General features: G+C 40.8%; 1 protein-coding gene across 4 annotated transcripts in view; it reads right to left on the minus strand.

Annotated features, from left to right (window-relative positions):
• Positions 1–21,449, minus strand: part of prkdc (protein kinase, DNA-activated, catalytic subunit) — a 283,563-nt gene that overhangs the window by 242,870 nt on the left and 19,244 nt on the right. For all 4 annotated transcript variants that reach the window (XM_068031803.1, XM_068031802.1, XM_068031801.1 and 1 more), the window contains exons 5-16: positions 20,263–20,362; positions 19,331–19,443; positions 18,450–18,549; positions 18,305–18,360; positions 16,880–16,910; positions 15,041–15,198; positions 13,463–13,609; positions 10,496–10,660; positions 9,645–9,813; positions 8,771–8,820; positions 2,714–2,857; positions 463–615 (exon numbers count right to left, since the gene is read on the minus strand). In XM_068031803.1, the coding sequence (XP_067887904.1) occupies positions 463–615; positions 2,714–2,857; positions 8,771–8,820; positions 9,645–9,813; positions 10,496–10,660; positions 13,463–13,609; positions 15,041–15,198; positions 16,880–16,910; positions 18,305–18,360; positions 18,450–18,549; positions 19,331–19,443; positions 20,263–20,362 (1,386 nt within the window). The remainder of the gene's footprint in view (positions 1–462; positions 616–2,713; positions 2,858–8,770; positions 8,821–9,644; positions 9,814–10,495; positions 10,661–13,462; positions 13,610–15,040; positions 15,199–16,879; positions 16,911–18,304; positions 18,361–18,449; positions 18,550–19,330; positions 19,444–20,262; positions 20,363–21,449) is intronic.

Genomic DNA, 21,449 nt, shown 5'->3' on the forward strand with positions numbered 1-21,449 from the left:
CCTCACAGCTCCAGGGACCCGGGTTTAATTCTGGGTACTGTCTGTGTGGAGTTTGCAAGTTCTCCCTGTGACTGCGTGGGTTTCCGCTGGGTGCTCTGGTTTCCTCCCACAGCCAAAGACTTGCAGGTTGATAGGTAAATTGGCCATTGTAAATTGCCCCTAGTGTAGGTAGGTGGTAGGAGAATTGTGGGGATGTGGTAGGGAATATGGGATTAATGTAGGATTAGTATAAAATGGGTGGTTGATGGTCAGCACAGACTTGGTGGGCCCGTTTCAGTGCTGTATCTCGAAATAAATAATAAATAAATAAATCACTGAAGCTCTTCTATGGATGATGAGATCAAAGCATTGTGGTTTTAGCTACTTTGTGAAGAAAAACAACAATTCAATATAGCTGATTACATTTCCACTGATCAAATCTCGGGTCAAAGAAATCACATAGGAAAGGCAAAAATGTAATACCTCTTCTTCATTCTGGTTTTGTTTGTCCACTGTCAGATCCAACTTCTCAATAATCTTGAGCACTGATTTAATAAACTCATCATACAGCAGCCGATTTAAAGATTTCAAGGGTGAATCAAACATCTGGAACGTCTCATCAACCAATCCAGACTCCTTAAAATATAAAACATTCAAAACCTCATATTTTTTCCCGGAACATGAGATCCTGGTCTTTTCAGCATTCAGTGCCTTATACACTCCACAATTTTAACCATGACTATTCAGCAGAATGCTGCTATATTTCTCAGTTTTATGATTATTTTACTTTTATCTGTCCCTGAAAAGAAAATGCATTTTTTTCGTGATACCTTTTATTTCTGTCTAACTGAACAGCCAAAACTATTCGACAGAATATCACCAAGATTAAGAAGAGTAGAAGGGAAGACAAGATAAAGGTGTAGTGATTAGATGATTTATAAGCTTGGATTTTAGAAGCCAGTGAAACATTTAGGGAAGCACGGGGTTTCTCGGAAACAGTGAGCAGGATCAAGGTGAAGAAATATTCAGTATTTGAAACTTGGAAGAAACGAGAGACGTGCAAAGACAACAACGGCACTGATAAAAGCAAGACTGGAGTTAAAAGGTGATGGCTTAAGGCTGGAGTTAGAAGCATAGGAAGTTTAGATACCTGATAGATCATCTATCTGGCAATAAACTTCTGCTTGTGTCATGTCCAAGATTGAGAGGTGCTAGTACAGCTTCTGCGTAGAAGCAATATATGCAGACCTACAAACTTGGGTTTTATAGATCTCCAGGGGGTTGTGAGGTGGTGTGAAAAAAAGTGTTTCTCAAAAAAGAAACAACCAAATTTCTTGGAGACAGCTTTAACAATGAAGGGAATGTGGGAGGTGCAAGTGTAATATTGTTTTGTACACCATTAATGTTTTTCTCCATGGTACAGTTTAGCTTTAAAGATTTCTGAAAATCAGAAGGTGAGTGAACCCAGGGTCTTGCACATCTCCTGATGCCTGTCACAAAGTGGCAGACACAAGGAATCATGTTGCTTAATAGCTCTCTTGGCCAGAGATGAATATATCTGGAAAGCTGGAGATTTTATTGCAATGGCTTTGCCTTTGAATATATTTACCTCAAAGATACACTACAATGGATATATTTTAAATATATTTTGAAAGCATTTTTTTTTAAACTCTCCTCCCTTCACAGGCCACCATTCTCACTATAGCCGGAATTTTACACTGGATGGACGGGAGCTGGACTCCAACATGAAAGTCGGAGGTGAACCTGCTTCCACCTAGCTCGGGGATCAGTCCCGTATTTTACGGGTCCCCAGGCTTTAACTGTCCCGAGGCGGGACTTCCACCCACTTGAGGGAGAAGGTCCCGCCTCAGTGAGCTGCCGGCCAATCAGTGGGCCGGCAGCTCTTAGTCCCAGCAGCGCCACCGGGAGCGGTGGCCACTGCTCGGACTGCAGCCCAGCCAAAGCCATGGATCGAGGAGGGAAGGTAAGTAGGGGCATGCCTCACCAGGGGGATCGGTCCTTCCCTGGTGAAGCTGGAGTGGTCGTTTGGAGGGAGGGGGTGTGTCTTGGGTCCTGGGGGTAGGTTGGGAGGCGGGGGCGGTCCTCAATCGTGCACCCTGTGCCCGACTGCCATGCCCCCCCCACCTGGGCGCGGAAAGGCTGGCAGCTATCGCTGGGTGGCTTTTCACGTCCCCAGCACACCCGCTTGCCACGGGTAAAATACCCCTGGAGGTGGGCAAGGGCCCTTAAGTGGCCGTTAAGTGACCACTTAAGGGCCTTGATTGGCCTCGGGCGGGCGGGCCGTTTCCCACCGCCATAAACCTGTCTGGAGGCAGAGGTGGGACGGGTAGGCCTGCCGCTCAATTTCACGTCGCCCCCACGCCACCATCCAACATGCTGGGGGCGGTGTAAAATTCCGGCCTATGTTACTGAAAAAGGTCAAGTGAAGTAGCCCAGAACATTTCAAGCTAAATCTAAGCAAAGCAGTTTCAAGCTTTCTCGCCAAGCCTCAGAGGGGAAATGGGGTCCTTGATCATAATGATATATTTCTTTTTCATTTCACCTGTAAATAATTTTGTGTTTAAATAAAAGAGACAGCGGTATATTTTGAAATTAATGTCCTAATATAAAACCACTGTAAGGCCTTATCCTGAAGTATTCTTTTTTGTAAAGAATTATGTATCAAACTTGAATGAGATGTGTTGGAGAGTTCTACACTATAACCTTAACTCACCTTCATTTTCCCACAGTCCAGCAGGCTTCTGAATAAGTCCAAATAATCTTTATAAGAGGGCACTCTCCATTTTCCTGTTGCCATGCTACTGTTGCTGAGTGACTGTTGTGCATCGGACCATGGCCCAACTTTCCCCATTCCCTCCTGAGGAATTAATCATTAAGATTTACAGTGGTTACAACATTAATACCAACATACAATGAAGAAACTTACTTAGTTAAGATATATGGGGAAACAAAAACTCAAATAAAAACAAAGTGCAGGGAATTCAGAACAGGTTAGTCAGCATCTGAAACAGAAAGACAAATTAACATAAGCAACAGCTATTTTGCAGAAGGTCCCGCAAGCAACAATGAGATGAATCTGAGCAAAATGAGTGATTCCAAGGTCTTGGGCAGCCAGCTCCAGGTGGTTACAGTGCTAAATCCAGCTCCATTATCCTGCTAGTAGAATCATAAACCCACAAAAAACTAATTCTACTGGGCGAATTTTAACCCCCAAAAAATGGGAGATTTGGGTCGGCTGGAATTTTCAAGTGTTAAAAATCTGAATCCCAACTCCAACCCGCTCACTTTTGGTTGAATGGATGGTGGGTGGGAGAGGAAGAGGTGGCTGGAGGCATAAATATTATGATATCATGAAGCTGCCAGCCTGATATCTAACTACCATTTTAAATTTAATGCTGGCCATCCACGTTTTCTGGGCCTCGGGCAGCTAAAGGGAGGCGAGGACGCCTGGATCCAACAGGTAAATGCCTTTCCACTTAACTGCTGCATCCAGTTTACCAGTTTCACCAACACCATCGGACACCCACCTTCCAATCTCATATACAAAGCATCCGATCTTCCCCTTTGCTCCAACCTCCCCACCCCCAAACTCTCCCCTACTCCAGACCCTGATCTTCCTTTCGGCATCCCATCTCACTCCAAACCCCAGCCTTTCCGCTCCTCTCTAGTCCCTGGCTGCACCCTCCATTTGGCTGGCTGCAACCGGGAAACGAAGATTTTAAAAAATGCTAATCAGGCCCTGCAGTTGAATTCTGCAGGACCTGCGGGAAACTTGTTCTTCCGAGTTTCCCGACATCAAAGTCCATCGCCCCCCGCTATTTCCCACCCCCTCACAACTGCCTCCAAGTTAATATCCAGCCCTCAGACTGCCAGAATAATAAGGAAACATGGTTTTCAAATTTTCCCAGAACTCCATGTTTCAATCCGTCCAATCAGGTTTCCGCCACTGCCACAGTACTAAAACTGCTCTTATCAAAGTCACAATTGTCATTCAATGTGACTGTGATAAAGGTAAAGTATCCCTTCTCGTCCTGCCTGCAGCCTTTGACACAGTTGATCACATCATCCTCCTCCACCACCTCTCCACTGTCGTCCAGCTGGGTGGGACTTCTCTTACCTGGATCCATTCTTATCAATTTAATTGTAGCTAGAGAATCACCTGCAATGATTTCTCTTCCTGCTCCCACACCGCTACCTCTGGTATCCTCCAAGGATCTATCCTTGCTCCCCTCCTATTTCTCATGGACATGCTGCCCCTCTGCAACATCATCTGAAAACACAGCGTCACTTTTCACATATACACTGACAACCTCACTGCCACCTCCCTTGACTCCTCCACTGTTGCTAAATTATCAGACGGCTTGTCTGACATGCAGTACTGGATGAGCAGAAATTTCCTTCAATTCAACATTGGGAAGACAGAAGTCATTGTCTTCTCTCCCCAGTACAAACTCTGTTCCCTACCTACCAACTCCATCCCTCTCCTGGGCAACTGTCTGAGGCTGATCCAGACCATTCGCAACATCCGTGTCACATTTGACCCCGAGTTTCCAACCACATATCTGCATCCACTTAGATCATCTATTTCCACCTCCTTGACTTTACCCAACTCTCAGCTCATCTGCTGCAGAAACCCTCATTAATGTCTCTGTTACCTCTAGACTTGATTATTCCAACGTACTCCTAGCTGGCCTCCCACATTCTACCCACCATAAACTTGACATCGTCTAAAATTCTGCTGCCTGTGCCCTGGCTCACACCAAGTCCCATTCACCCCTGTGCTCGCTGACCGTCATTGGCTCCCAGGCAATGCCTTGATTTTAGAATTCTCATCCTTGTTTTCAAGTCCCACCATGGCTTCACCCGTTCCTATCTCTGTAATCTCCTCCAGATCCACAACTCTCCAAGATATCTGCACTCATCTAATTCTGGTCTCGAGCATCCCTGATTTTAATTGCTCCATCATTGGTGGCCGTACCTTCAAATGCCTAGGCCCTAAGCTCTGGAATTCCATCCCTAAATATCTCCAGCTCTTTACCTCTCTTTCATCCTTAAAGATGCTCCTTAAAATATATTGCCTTGACCAAGCTTTTGCCATCTGCCTTAACATCACCATACGTGGCTCAGTGCCAAATGTTCCTTAAAACTCTCTTGTAAAGCACTTTGGGACATTTTATTCCACTATATAAATACAAGTTGTTCTTTACAGTGTAAACATGGACTCCAGTTTCCCAGAATCTGAACTTAAACAATTGATCGTAAGAAAATGCTTATATCTGTGGTGAGGGTAGAGAGAGGAATGTTGACCATGAGACTGGGCAAACTCCCTGCTCTACAGGAGTTGCAAAGGATCTTTTAGGTCCTCCTAAACAACTGGAACAGGCAGATAAGGTCTTCAATAGTTTAACATCTCATCTGAATGAGAGCACTTCTGACAATATAACATTCCTTCAGTCTTGAAGTGTCAACCTAGATATGTACTAAAGAGGGGCTTGAATTCACAGTGTCCTGACCCAGAGGCAGGAGACTTACCAAAAGAGCCTAGCTGATATGTTCAATCAATTATTAATGGTTTCAGTAGCCTGCAAATGGATTTTAAGACACAGGAAGTAGACGATGCAAGTCAGGTATGTGAGAAGACATTTAAAGTGCAAGTTATAGAGCTACAGAATGAAAAGGAAAGCGATGGACTGTGAATGGTAGAATCTGTTTTAAAAGTTAGGGAGACAGCACAGATGTGAAATTGTTGAAGCCAAGTAACTGAAGAGCACCAAAGTTTGCACCGGGCTTGTTTGGAAAATAGTAGGATATAGAAGGAAATCCTAGATAATGAATGGTTGCAGCAGTTAAAGTGGCAAACCACAGGAAGTCCAGGATCAGCTCAGTAAGCCTTTTTATTATTTACAGGTTAGAAAACAAGGAAATTGGCCACATATTTTAAATGCAGTGTTTAGCAGATATTATCCCTGAAATTATGCTGTTAATATTAGCACATGAATGTTTAATATATCAGCATGAAATTTCTCTCCCCGCTATTTTAACAGAGGCATTGACCCTTTATAAATTTATTTTTTAGATCATTACAGCGCAGTACAGGCCCTTCGGCCCTTGATGTTGCGCCGACCTGTGAAACCATCTGACCTACACTATTCCATTTTCATCCATATGTCTATCCAATGACCACTTAAATGCCCTTAAAGTTGGCGAGTCTACTACTGTTGCAGGCAGGGCGTTCCACGCCCCGACTACTCTCTGAGCAAAGAAACTACCTCTGACATTTGTCCTATATCTATCACCCCTCAACTTAAAGCTATGTCCCCTCATGTTTGCCATCACCATCCGAGGAAAAAGACTCTCACTATCCACCCTATCTAACCCTCTGATTATCTTATATGTCTCTATTAAGTCACCTCTCCTCCTCCTTCTCTCCAATGAAAACAACCTCAAGTCCCTCAGCCTTTCCTCGTAAGACCTTCCCTCCATACCAGGCAACATCCTAGTAAATCTCCTCTGCACCCTTTCCAAAGCTTCCACATCCTTCCTGTAATGCGGTGACCAGAACTGCACGCAATACTCCAGGTGCGGTCTCACCAGAGTTTTGTACAGCTGCAGCATGACATCGTGGCTCCGAAACTCGATCCCCCTACTAATAAAAGCCATCACACCATATGCCTTCTTAACAGCCCTATTAACCTGGGTAGCAACCTTCAGGGATTTATGCACCTGGACACCAAGATCTCTCTGCTCATCTACACTACCAAGAATCTTCCCATTAGCCCAGTACTCTGCATTCCTGTTACTCCTTCCAAAGTGAATCACCTCACACTTTTCCGCATTAAACTCCATTTGCCATCTCTCAGCCCAGCTCTGCAGCCTATCTATGTCCCTCTGTACCCTACAACATCCTTCGGCACTATCCACAACTCCACCGACCTTAGTGTCATCCGCAAATTTACTAACCCACCCTTCTACACCCTCTTCCAAATCATTTATAAAAATGACAAACAGCAGTGGCCCCAAAACAGATCCTTGCGGTACACCACTAGTAACTAAACTCCAGGATGAACATTTGCCATCAACCACCACCCTCTGTCTTCTTTCAGCTAGCCAATTTCTGATCCAAAGCTCTAAATCACCTTCAACCCCATACTTCCGTATTTTCTGCAATAGCCTACCATGGGGAACCTTATCAAACGCCTTACTGAAATCCATATACACCACATCCACTGCTTTACCCTCATCCACCTGTTTGGTCACCTTCTCGAAAAACTCAATAAGGTTTGTGAGGCACGACCTACCCGTCACAAAACTGTGCTGACTATCGCTAATGAACTTATTCTTCTCAAGATGATTATACATCCTGTCTCTTATAACCTTTTCCAACATTTTACCCACAACCGAAGTAAGGCTCACAGGTCTATAATTACCAGGACTGTCTCTACTCCCCTTCTTGAACAAGGGGACAACATTTGCTATCCTCCAGTCTTCCGGCACTATTCCTGTCGACAATGACGACATAAAGATCAAGGACAAAGGCTCTGCAATCTCCTCCCTAGCTTCCCAGAGAATCCTAGGATAAATCCCACCTGGCCCAGGGAACTTATCTATTTTCACACTTTCCAAAATTGATAACACCTCCTCCTTGTGAACCCCAATCCCATCTAGCCTAGTAGCCTGAATCTCAGTATTCTCCTCGACAACATTTTCTTTCTCTATTGTAAATACTGACGCAAAATATTCATTTAACACTTCCCCTATCTCCTCTGATTCCACACACAACTTCCCACTACTATCCTTGATTGGCCCTAATCTAACTCTAGTCATTCTTTTATTCCTGATATACCTATAGAAAGCCTTAGGATTTTCCCTGATCCTATCCGCCAATGACTTCTCGTGTCCTCTCCTTGCTCTTCTTAGCTCTCCCTTTAGATCCTTCCTGGCTAGCTTGTAACTCTCAAGCGCCCTAACTGAGCCTTCACGTCTCATCCTAACATAAGCCTTCTTCTTCCTCTTGACAAGCGCTTCAACTTCTTTAGTAAACCACGGCTCCCTCGCTCGACAACTTCCTCCCTGCCTCACAGGTACATACTTATCAAGGACACGCAGTAGCTGCTCTTTGAATAAGCTCCACATTTCGATTGTTCCCATCCCCTGCAGTTTCCTTCCCCATCCTACGCATCCTAAATCTTGCCTAATCGCATCATAATTTCCTTTCCCCCAGCTATAATTCTTGCCCTGCGGAATATACCTGTCCCTGCCCATCGCTAAGGTAAACCTAACCGAATTGTGATCACTATCACCAAAGTGCTCACCTACATCTAAATCTAACACCTGGCCGGGTTCATTACCCAGTACCAAATCCAATGTGGCATCGCCCCTGGTTGGCCTGTCTACATACTGTGTCAGAAATCCCTCCTGCACACACTGGACAAAAACTGACCCATCTAAAGTACTCAAATTATAGTATTTCCAGTCGATATTTGGAAAGTTAAAGTCCCCCATAACAACTACCCTGTTACTCTCGCCCCTGTCGAGAATCATCTTCGCTATCCTTTCCTCTACATCTCTGGAACTATTTGGAGGTCTATAAAAGACTCCCAACAGGGTGACCTCATAAATATATGCTGAATGCCTCAGTTTAATTGTGCACAAAGGAATTTCATACGAACTCATTATGCATTTGTTTACAAATATTCGCACAACGTGATTTCAGTGCAACTGTTGATGCTCATTATTGAATAAAGCAAGATGGCATGTACATTTTGCTTACCCCAGGAAGCAGAACTGGCTTTGAACAGACACGTATCAGACCTTGATGCACTGGAACAGAATATTTCAAAAAAATACGTAAAAATAAAATAGTTCACAAAATGTAACAGCGTAATTGCCAAATTTTTGTGGGCAATTTCAATACTTCTGCCATACAATATTTGGACGAATTGTTTCTGCAGAAACTTGTTGCAGTTTAATAAGTCACCAATACAGCAGCAATGAATTTATTTTATCATTACATCAGCAGCTATATTACATTGATTACACCTGTGTAAGCACTAAATTTTCTTGCTCCCAGTGTGAACAGCAACATTTCCCACCTTCACAATTTAGCTTTTAGTTCTGCAACAACGGAAACAATTTAGGAATGCTAAAACATTAAACTACTACTTATGAAAATGATTCCGACTGTTCTTACTGATTTCGCATAAAAATAGATTTGAATAATGTTGTCACGTGCAACTGGCCTGCTGAAGGGAACAAGCATTTCCAGAATGACAAATTTCTCAGCAACGAACTGAAAACTGCCAGTAACCCCTGCTGGTCACACAATTTAAAATGAACATCTTTCCAACAGAAATGGTTCACAGTTCGCTGTTTTCGGCTGTATAAACAGATTTAGCACAGCAAGGAAGATTCAGAAACATGCAGTTTCTTTAAAGCAATGAATGTGACTTGAACACCACGATGCTTTAAAAAATCATGGGGAATACTTGGCCAGTCTGGCCATGGTCGTTCTGAAATGTTGGCAGAAGGTCCACAATATCCAGCAATGCTGAAAGGATACAAATCTGCAATTCACCGATGCTGAACTGCACTACTGACAAGGAGACTGATAGGTCAACATATTTGTACAGGGGTTTGCTACTGACCTACTGTGCTAATAAAGCTCCAGAGAACAGGGCCCTTTCCTGCAAGGGCAATGAACAGTTTAACTATAGAACGACAGCAAACTGGTTGCATTCTTGCACTGTACTGTGGGAAGCTGTCTATCTGAACCACCAGCAGATGCTCGAGCACAGAAGTATAAACTCCAGGGATCTGAAAGGGAAAATAATTCCAGTGACACATATAAATTAATACGCAAACTTTACAATTAATTATGCCTTTTGAATATCCAAATTTCTGAAGAACAGCATTTTTTTTGTTCTATGTTATTAAGAGAGTAACTGCAGTTTAATTTGCAATCTACCATTTTAAAATCACACTGCAAAAAGTATTTTATCTAGGGTTTAAAGAACATATTCACCAATAAATTAGACACTTCAGTGACTAAAATATTAATTCTACCTATCCTAGGCAGTGCACTGGTGCCCTAATATTCCATGGGACAGAGTAGTAGGACATCGGCTACATCTGCAATTCCCCAGGTTGCAAGCTTCAAATCTCAGCTATGCTATCAGTGAACGAACCAAGCAGAAGTGGGGTTCTGCAATCAGAGGAGGTGAGAACATCAAAGATTGGCTCACCTCCTAGTGACTGGATCCAGAGTAGCAATGAAGATTATTGTTTTTTAAGAATTTAAGAAAAAAATGAAAGTTTAACGAACTCACCAATAATTTCACAGCTTTGCAACTGTTGCCATTAAAATACCATTTAAAATCAACCTATTATGCAAGTCAATTGATGCAAATCTCAAAACACAGAACTCCTATATTAAAAAAAAGACCAACATTTAATAGTTAAGAAATTTTCCAAAGAGACTAACACAGGGAACACTTACTTTGTCTATGTGGAAGATGACACTCGCAATAGAGTCTAGGAAACTGGGAAGCTGATAAACATTGTCATCTTCTGTGTCTGCCTCAGTGAGATACATCTGTTTACAACGTTGAATCAGTTCCGTGTACATGAAGTCAACAGACTCAGGGTTCACAGCCTTACAGGGCTAAAATCAAACGAATAGGGAAATAAAATTAAATAATTTGAGTCTGCATTGGGACTGGACTATTGTTGGTGGGTTAACTGCAAAAGTAAATAAAAGTACATGAATATCATACTTTCGAAATGTATTGTAGAATATACTGATCATATGCTATTGTTATTCAACAATATTTCCAGCTAGGGTTTGTTATATATAATTTTACAGTACATAGATCACTCTGTGCATCTGCTCTGCGCTAGCTCTTTGCTCATGCAATCAGAAACCAATCCCACTATCCCATCCTCTCTCTCTAGCTCTCTGCTTCAAATATTTAACCAATTTTCCTTTAGAAAATGCAAGGTGTTTTTCTCATTCGCTCCTTGTTGCAACAACTTGTTTAACCAAGGTTCCATACCACAGTTGGGAGTACTGTGAACAGTTTGGGTCTCCATATTCTAAAAAGGACAGGGAAACACAGTAGAAGGAGCAAAAAAAAATTACTAGCATGATACCAGAATAGAGAGATTATACCTAGTAGGAAAGAGTTTTTTTTTATTCATGGGATGTGGGCGGCGCTGGCCAGACCAGCATTTATTGCCCATCCCTAATTGCCCTGGAGAAGGTGGTGGTGAGCTGCCTTCTTGAACCGCTGCAGTCCATGTGGGGTAGGTACACCCACAGTGCTATTAGGAAGGGAGTTCCTTTTTATTGATTTCGTAGCAGTTAGATACAACTGAGTGGCTTGCTAGGCCATTTCAGAGGGCATGTAAGAGTCAACCACATTTCCGTGGGTCTGGAGTCACATGTAGGCCAGACCAGGTAAGGACAGTAGATTTCCTTCCCTAAAGGACATTAGTGAACCAGATGGGTTTTGACAACAATCGACAATGGTGTCATGGCCATCATTAGACAAGCTTTTTAATTCCAGATTTATTTATTGAATTCAAATTCCACCTTCTGCTTTGGTGGGATTTGAACCCATGTCCCCAGGGACAGTTTGATAGGGTAGACATAGAGATATTTCCACTTACAAATGGGACCAGAACCAAGGGCCAAAAATACAAGATGATCGCTAATAAATCCAACAGGGAATTCAGGAGAAATGCTTTTACCCAGAGCATGGTCAGAATGTGGAACTTGCTACCACAAGGAACAGCTGAGGTGATTAGCATAGATGCATTTAAGGGCAAACCAGAAAACCACAAGGGGGAAAGGAATAGAGGGATATGTTGCTGGGTTTAGATGCAGGAGGTTGGGAGGAGTCTCAAGTGGAGTATAAATGCCAGCATAGACATGTTGGGCCAAATGGCCTGTTTCTGTGCAGTAATTATCATGTAAGACTATGTTAACCCTCTGCAGACATTTCTCAACCTTCCTTCTTACTAATTTAGTGATAATTTTAAATTGATGACCCTTTGTCACTGACTTTCTAATCAGAGAGAATAGTGTTTCACTATTTACCTTACTCAAAACTATAGGGAGCATAGCTATCAGTGGAAAGGACTGTAAACAACTAAGGTACACTGACAGCACAATACATTGGACAGACAGATATTGAATGGAATTTACTGTAATTATGTGATGTGATGGGATAGCTCTTTCAAAGAGATTTTTAGTCCCACTCCCCTGCTCTTTCCATATAACCCTGCAAAATTTTCCTGTTTAAGTAACTATCCAATTCCCTTTTGAAAGTTACTATTGAATCTGCTTCCACCACCTGTAATTTGGCACAATATGATATCTAGACTCTTAATAAATATACTCTCATTTTTACAAAAATAATCTTTTTCCAATTTGGTACGATTGGTTGGTGCTGTGAAATGTATCTGATTTATTTCGCCACTGTTACTGTTACATGTATGTTAATTGTGTTTAGTTTAGTTTAGAGATACAGCACTGAAACAGGCCCTTCGGCCCACCGGGTCTGTGCCGACCATTAACCACCCATTTTATACTAATCCTACACTAATCCCATATTCCTACCACATCCCCAACGGTCCCTATATTTCCCTACCACCTACCTATACTAGGGGCAATTTATAATGGCCAATTTACCTACCAACCTGCAAGTCTTTTAGCTGTGGGAGGAAACCGGAGCACCCGGAGAAAACCCACGCAGACACAGGGAGAACTTGCAAACTCCACACAGGCAGTACCCAGAATTGAACCCGGGTCGCTGGAGCTGTGAGGCTGCGGTGCTAACCACTGCGCCACTGTGCCGCCCCAATTGTAGGCATGTGGTGAGCATTAACTGGGGATTCACTTGACCCTCTATAAATAGACACAGACTTAAAATGTGGTTGTTGGGTTAGGAGGTGCTTGCTTGTGATTTGTAACTGTCTAAATAAGTGCTTATGAAAGTGTGTAAAGACTGACTCCAGTTATATCCTTTAGTAACTGGCTTTCTGGAATATAACAAATATCAAGCACTCCCAGTCTATGTGCACAACACAAGAAATAGGTTAACGTTTTCCTTCCCCAACAATGTCCCAATCTTAGTAAATTACAATCAACCACTCCTTTGGCATCTGAGTACGACTGCAATTTAATGCGAGTACATTTTATTTGTGGGATTACACTATAGCAACTGCACTGATGTTGTCCAAGCAATTTTCAGTTTAACTAATGCAACTATCAAGAAGCAACTTTCATTCCATCACAATTCACTAACCCAGAATGGCATCCATTCTACTCAGGCTTACTTTCTTTTGTCTTACTTGAAAATTTGGTAATGTTTATGCAAACATTTCTCTCGCTTCTCTACTTTGTCAAGTTATACACACAAAGTAATGACTTATGTAACAAGTTAAAAAAGTCAAAACATACAGCTGCAAAAAGTCCATATCCTCTTATTGCAATGGAGAGCTCTTTAGAACTCGATTCCATTGTCCGGATGATGTCATAAAACTGTTGCATAAAGTACTGCAACTTATCCTTGTGTAAATGAGCATTTTCTGCCACTTGTAATGCAATCTGTATATGGGAAAGACAAAGGAGAGTTGGTTAACAGGTTCATCTGTTTTTCAAGTACACTGCAGAAGGAGTCACTGTCACAACGTTGCATGTGGATATATCGACAGATAAGACTACTGGCAGTCATAATGTCCCACTAACATTCATGCAGCCGAGCAAAATGCTCCATTTCTACAATATTGGATTTTGGATTTATCTAAAACTGCTCCAATGTCAGGAAGTTAAAGAATTATTTTTGTACAACTGACTCCGATGGAAAGGAAAATTAGGGAGTGTGTATAATGGGTGGCTGATCTAATGTCGCCCGCTCAATACCCCTGAAGTTGAAAGTTTAGCCCATTACCTAAAGATGGAACAAAAGTCACACAAACCTCAAACACTCTGGCACTGGATTTTTAAAGAAACACTTAAAGCCATTACCACAATAACCAGAACATTGTGCTGTATCAAGAATTTCTATCATCACAATTAAACAATGGAAGAGTTCACACAAAAATAGCAGAAGACTAATTTGGGTGTAATTACAAATTAACTTCAATAAATAGTGTGAGCTTGCACATTTTGGTAGGACGAATACTCCTTGGAAAATAAGTGTCTATATGGAGTAGAAGAACAAATGGATCTGTTAGTACTGATATACAAGTCACTAAAAGCAGCGACGCAGGTTAATATGGCCATAAAAAGCAAACAAAACAATGGGGTATATTCTAAAAGGATAGAACTGAAAAACAAACAAGTTATGCTAAGTTTGTATAGAACCTTGGTTAGACCAAACTTGGAGTACTATGAAGAGTTCACATCTCCATATTAGAAAAAGGATAAAGAGGCACTGGAGAAGGTGCAAAAAAGATTTACTGGAATGATACTCCAGGAAAGAGAAGACTGAGGTGTGGGGGGGGGTGGCTAGATGGCGGCCTTTAAGATAATGAAAGCGTTTGATCAGAAAGATGTAGAGAAGTACTCACTACCACAATGAGTATTTGAGGTGACTAAAATAGATTCATTTAAGAGGAAGCTAGATATGTGTATGAGGGAGAAAGAAATAGAAGGATATATTAATGGAGTTTTTGAAGAAGGCTGGGGGAGGCTTATGTAGTGCATAAAAACCGGCATAAACAAACTGGATGGAATGACCCATTTACGTTCTGTAAATATTACTTCACACTATGTAATAATTGTGAAGGACACGCTGTATCATATTTTTAATTACATTCAAATGAAGCAACGCCTCACCAGTTCTTGTAACGTGCAACAAAATTTGCTGAAGAAACCAAGATATGTGGCCAGACAGCGAGTACAACACTGGCATCACTCCACAGCTTTGGGAAAGAGAAAGTTAGATAGAAAATATTTTGACCAATTTATGTCAAATACGTATTATGTTCAAACACTCCATTAGAATATTGTAGCAATTTAATGAGAATTAATTACCTCTTTAAGGAAACTTTCAAGAGCAGCATAGCCAGCTTTTTTCATATCAGCATTTGTATGGCCACACCATTTTGACATTGTTTCAAACAGTGTTTGGTAGCTGTCCATAAGGTAGGTGCTGAATTGGCTAGAGTGCAATGTGAACAAGCGCAATCCAGCTGTACAAAAATACAAGAAGAAATTGAATTCTTGAGCATCCCTGCAAGGATTTTTATCAGATTGCCTCTTCATAATCAGTTACAACTGCAGCAACTGTTCAATCCACAAATTTGTAGGCACGTCTCAAAACAACCTTAAATTGATTAGAGGGAGAAATCAATGGGAAAATATACCCTGTGATGCGGTATTGAACCTCACAGGCCATGAAGGTCCCAGATTCAATCCCTGGTATGTGCTAAGTTGGTAAATAGCAGCCAGGTTGGTAAATGGGATACTTCATATGCAGCAGAAGAGAAAAATCGGCATGGTTTTCACTCCTGTTTACTATCATATGACTCCTGCTGGAGGTGCAAAAGCATGAATATCCAATGAGGACAGGATCAATGGTATTGGCATCTACTCTCAAATAGCTCGCCAAAACTTAATGGTTAACTGCATGCATTAAAAATGGTCACCTGGGCATGTTACCATAAAGGGCTGTCAACCTCTTTGAATTTGTGGCTTGGCATGCATTAACACTTTCAACAAAAATCTTTACAGATTTAAACAATATACATAATTACTAATTTACAATACATTTTCCTGTGTTTACGGTCATTAAAATCTCTTTCGCAGCCTGTGTCCTAATGGATGAATATTGTTTTTCTTCTGTAATCAAAACAGTTTGAAATTCAAATGGTTATTATATTGTTATGATCCTGTAGTTTTTTTTGGGAAGAATGCGGTGTGCCTTTAAGACTGGAAAAGGAGCCGTACTGCTTAAGAACCAGCAAGTCTCAGGAGTTAGAGAAAGTGCATTTTGGTTGCTGTTGGATATAACCATACAGAGAGGGAACCAACCAGCTTCAAAGAATGCATCCTGGTTACCCGGCAACATCCATTCAGAGACCAAAGACCAGATATACAATGTTGCAATTACCTTCTGAACTGGCTTTTTAGTTGAAACAGACTGTTCTAACTGAAAAACAGACAGACAGACAGAGCCTGAAAGGAGATCTCTCAGACCATTTAAACTGAAGGGAGAGAATTTAGTCTGTTTATTAATTATTCTCAAAATTCTAAAAAATCAAGCCAAAACAGAGATATCTGATAATTTAAACTAAAGGAAGGGAAATTAGACTGTGACAATCTTTTATCCCTCAAAAATTCTAAAGCCAAATTGATTCATTAAAAAGTGTCTGCAAGTGGTTAATTGTAGAAATTCATCACTGGAGAAGGAGCAACTATTTCAACTTCTAAATTAGACTACAGACTGTTGAAGAACCTTTTTCCCCCATCGGTGGCTGAGAGGACTTCAAGCAACCTTGGACTGTTCCACATCCGGCAGGAGCGTAAATCTGCAAGGACTCTAATTTTTTCTATTTTAAATGTTGTTTATATCTGAGTGTTTAAGAATTTAGTTTTTCTAATTAAATAGTTAATCTGTTGATCTAAAGACACCTGGTTTGGTTAGCCTCATTCGGGGGTTAATAGATGGTACAATTTGGCTGGGTCTTTCTTTAAATTGGAAAGTTTAACGTGATATGTTAGGCGATCTGTGGATTGACGGGATTGAATTATCAGTGCGTTTCTCCCACCACAATCAGAATCATATATTTTGATTGGGGACTTTGACTAGAGTGGACGGTCGTAACCGTTTCAATTTGGAAAGGTGATGAAAATTAATCAAAAATATCTTACCCAAAGGAACAGCATATCTCTTTATGTCAATCTGTCAAAAGAAACACAAATATATTACCAGAACATGCCATCCTGTAATGCTATTGACTAGTTAACAGTCTTCTTCCATGCCTAGGGACACGAGGAAGACAATTTCTTCCATTGCTTTTACATCCAGATCATGGATGTTTTTCATAACAAAGACCCGGTTTGACGTGGGCAGGTTGTAAGCCTAATCAGGGAGAACTGGCTCTACGCAATGGGGTGAAGGGGCACGCATAATTCCACTCCTTTTAGACATAAGAACCCCGCTGGATATCAACCCAATATTCAAAGAAGTTCTGGTCTTCTGCTTGTTGAAATGGCAATGGGGAGGCCACATCACACCCACCAAGTATCCCAGGGGATGCCATTCCTGTAGTCTATGACTGGAACTCTCATTTCTATACAGAGGCTCTTTGGCGTAGGGCTCAAACCCATAACTCAGAGGTTGGAATGCTACCCGCAAGCCAAAGTTCACTCCAACTGGTAACAGTAAATTTGGATAATAAGTGAGGTGCTGCTGTGCATGATGTTTTACCAGGTCAATGCTCATTTTAGCATTCATCTTTGCCTTGTACCAAAATGATCACTAGCTTAGTAAACTCATCAATAACTGTGCATCTTTGGCTTACTGCCACCATCAGATCTGATATCATATCCCATTCACTAATCACTGGGCAAAAATAATTAGAGTATGCAGAATCTTTAAGCAGAGAGAACACAACTAAAATTCTAAAATCAATATCAACCTCATGAATGGTTATTCAAAAGTTATTGCAAAGTTGGGAAAGCCAAAGCATAGCATTGATGAGTCCACAGTGATCAAATTAAGGCAAAAACTCTAAATTTAAGTGCTCTCAAATATGTTCTCATTGCATGAACTTGAATTCGAAGTTATTTTCGCCTTTTAAAAAAAATCTTTTGGTTAATAGATTGATGCAAAAAGAGAAATATGACAGTAAAAACTCCAAATGTTCTGGACCATATTACATCATCACATTTTGTGCCAAATTTCACTGTTCTAGTTTTTTCTCTGTATATTTACTGTATAGTAAATTACCTTCACATACCAGTCCCCAACCTGGTCTTACATCAATTACCAATACAGTGTGGGTTGATCCAGACTTTCATTTTCCTCCTCCTTCCAGCAACCTGGATGAGATCAGGAACTCACTCCATCAATGGAAAATGTGGCAGAACGCATGAAAGCATGAACATGGGCTACTCCCTCCATTTTCCACTAAGTATTCTCCATTGGTTTCTGGGTAAGAATCTTTTAAACCTTAACTAATTGAAACAAAAACAATATTTCTGCTCTAAGATTTCTCAATTCCCCCAAAGGCAATGTTTAACCTTTAATTAGTTATCCTTTCTACAAACAATATCCAGCACTTTAGAACTAACCTGCAAATTTATGGCTTTCATTGCATAGTCAAAAATATCCCTTGATGTCCTTGGATCTGGAAAGTACAGTTGCAAATTATTTTTCTTCACATTGCTGGAGTGCATTAAGAATTTGTATCTCAGTATAATTAAAACAGAAACTCACCTTCCTCTATAGATTTAGTGAAGTTTACCATAAGTGCTATCATCCCTCTGAGACATCCCGAAACCACTAGAAGTTTGGGTTCTCTTGTTGCAGAGGTCATCTGAGGAATTAGAAATTGTAAAAACATTTATAAAGAATGGCGTAACAATTTTACAACAAAAAGGGAACCAAGAACATCTTCCCCTTTGAGCTACTGTCTTAAAGCACTTGTTTACTCGGATACTGCCACAATCCTTCCACCTCAGCAACAGATTGCCTGTGAATTACACATCACTCCTGTCCTTATAAAATAGTGTATCCTCCAACTGACCTTGGGCAAAATGCTGGGAGATTGGTAATACATTGAGAAAAAAAAGTGAGTAAACATATCACTTTAAACATTTGTTTTTAGAGTCATAGGCAAATACAGTACCGAAACAGGCCCTTCGGCCCACCGAGTCCGCGCTGACATCAACCACCCATTTATACTAATCCTACAGTAATCCCATTTTCCCACCTTCCCTCAATTCTCCTACCACCTACCTACACTCGGGGCAATTTTTTTTTTTAACAATGGCCAATTTACCTATCAACCCGCAAGTCTTTGACATGTGGGAACCCAGAGGAAACCCACACGGTCACATGGAGAACTTGCAAACTCCGCACAGGCAGTACCCAGAACTGAACCCAGGTCGCTGGAGCTGTGAGGCTGTGGTGCTAGCCACTGCACTGCCCTTTTTCTATAATACTACCAACAAAAAGGCAATTTTCTATCAGCACCTAGAACGAGCAGAGGGAAGGCAATTTCTTATATCTGGTGCAAAAACTTAAAGGAGGTAAAAACTAAGCAATGGTTGAAAACAAAATGTTACATAAACCAACAAAAAGGATTTCAAACTCACCTGTGTTTTCAACTCACTTAAGTAAGCACGAAAGAGTTTTTCTGAATTATCAAGCATTTCAGTAGGCTGTACTTCTGCTAGAACCCCCAACAGCTCATATACCTTCTCCAACACTATGAAGAAAAGCCATTCAAAATAACGATTAATACAATTACTTGTCATTTTACATAAATGTTTTATATAAATAATGTGACTGCTAGGTAAAACAGTACTAAACAAACGGGTGCCGCATTAAGTTAATAGATAAAGGACACAGCCATGAGAGAACAGGGACTGCTGTCCCATCAAATCTTGCTCATCAAGATGAGTGATGTTTTAGGGAATGGAAAACTTTCCAATGCACAACTGTCTCATTTTTGCCATTTTCCATGCCAAACCTCCTATTCCCTCTGCTAGTTCCGGCAGCAATAAATATTCCTAAATCACCTATTGAACTGATGAATTACAAAATGGAGATCCACTACATTATCCTACATACATTAACCAACTCTCCACCACATCGGCATGTCACCTTTTCCCACAATCTGTCTTCATTGATCTCTAACAGGAAGATTTAATAGTTCTCACTTCCTATCAAGGAATTGTGACCAGCATAGATGGCCTTGAGCGCCAGTAACACTGCATTCCACCAGAGACCTCAGGGAAGGTTTCCACTGTTTAATGGCAGCAGAGGTAGAAATGGACATTACAACTGTAGAATATAGGAGACAAGCTGAAACTGCCACATTTTGTTTCTTTTCTCCATAACTTTATTGTCCTAACATATAATGGAGATAGCAACTGGCATAAAATATTTTTTTCACCTGCAGTTGTTTGCTAAGACTTTGTTAACATGACTATTCAGTTTAAAAAAAACATTATGTGGATCAGAAATGTGTTACCTTTTCTGCTTCTCAGGAAAAATGTTTAAAAAGAAATGAAAACAAGCGCACCTGTGTCTGGAAGTTTGCTCTTCTGTGCCAATTCCCCATAGAATTTGTTGAACATGTCTCTGATTTTAAATTCTTGAAGACAGCTTTTACTGCGCAACAGCTGAAATTTCATCATAATGTTATTAAACCTTAAAAACAACTTACACTGCAGTTATTAAAAGTGCTACATTTATATCTCAAGTTAGTTTTTGGCATTATTAAACTTAGAAAAAAAAATAAGATTGCAACCCATTTCTTCAATGACACAGGATAATCAGTGTCTTTACACTGGAGCTGTGTGCCAAATCATAGCCAAAATACAGTACCAGTAGAGTAGCTTTCATCTAATGTTACGTGACAGGCATCCAACACTGTAAATGCCTGTCACAGAACCATCTACAGACGTAACAAGTACTGCAGGTAAACAAGTGCACTTTTAAAATGGATTTTCCCACTGTTGCAGTCTAACGTAACTTTCACTGCACTATGAGATGGACTATTACAGCACATTCAACATTTTTAACAAACAATAGATATATTTATCTCAAACTAATGTATTCAATTTTATGCTTCCAAGTTTAAGATACTTTTTCCTTCCTTGTTTTTCCTGGTCTTCCACTGACCATTTTACAGGTCGACACTACATTAATAAAAATTAACCTACCAGAGCATGTTTCAAAATGCTTCACAGACAATTATGAAATGCAGTCACTGCAGATATGTTGGCAAATGTGACAGCCACTTTTCCCTCCTTTTAGTTTTGCTCTCAAGGTGAGAGATGCTAGTGCTGATGAATGGAACAAATTTTCATTTCAGGCATCCAGCATTAGCAGTAAAAATGCTTCAAGGTCAGATACAGTAAAGCTCTTCTCTACTCATCCCAACTTTCATGAATGAGAAGATGATCTGTTTAAGTGGTATTGTTTAAGGGGTGAATATGAGCTTGGAAACAGGAAAGATTTACTGCTCCTCTCTGAATACCGCCACAGGAAATTTACTGTACAACTGAAATTGTAAATTGAAATTGGCAGACAAGGCCTCGACTTAATATTTTAACCTAAGGAGCCGCCTCCAAGAATGTAGCATTCCCTGCATACTGCACTGTACTGTCAGCCTAGTTTATGTGCTCAAACCTTAGAAAGGGAATTGAATACATAAACATCTGACCCAGAAGCAAAGAATCCAACTTAACCAAACAGACACTAATA

The sequence above is a fragment of the Heterodontus francisci genome, chromosome 5 (genome assembly GCF_036365525.1).
Source record: "Heterodontus francisci isolate sHetFra1 chromosome 5, sHetFra1.hap1, whole genome shotgun sequence".
Classification (NCBI taxonomy): domain Eukaryota; kingdom Metazoa; phylum Chordata; class Chondrichthyes; order Heterodontiformes; family Heterodontidae; genus Heterodontus; species Heterodontus francisci.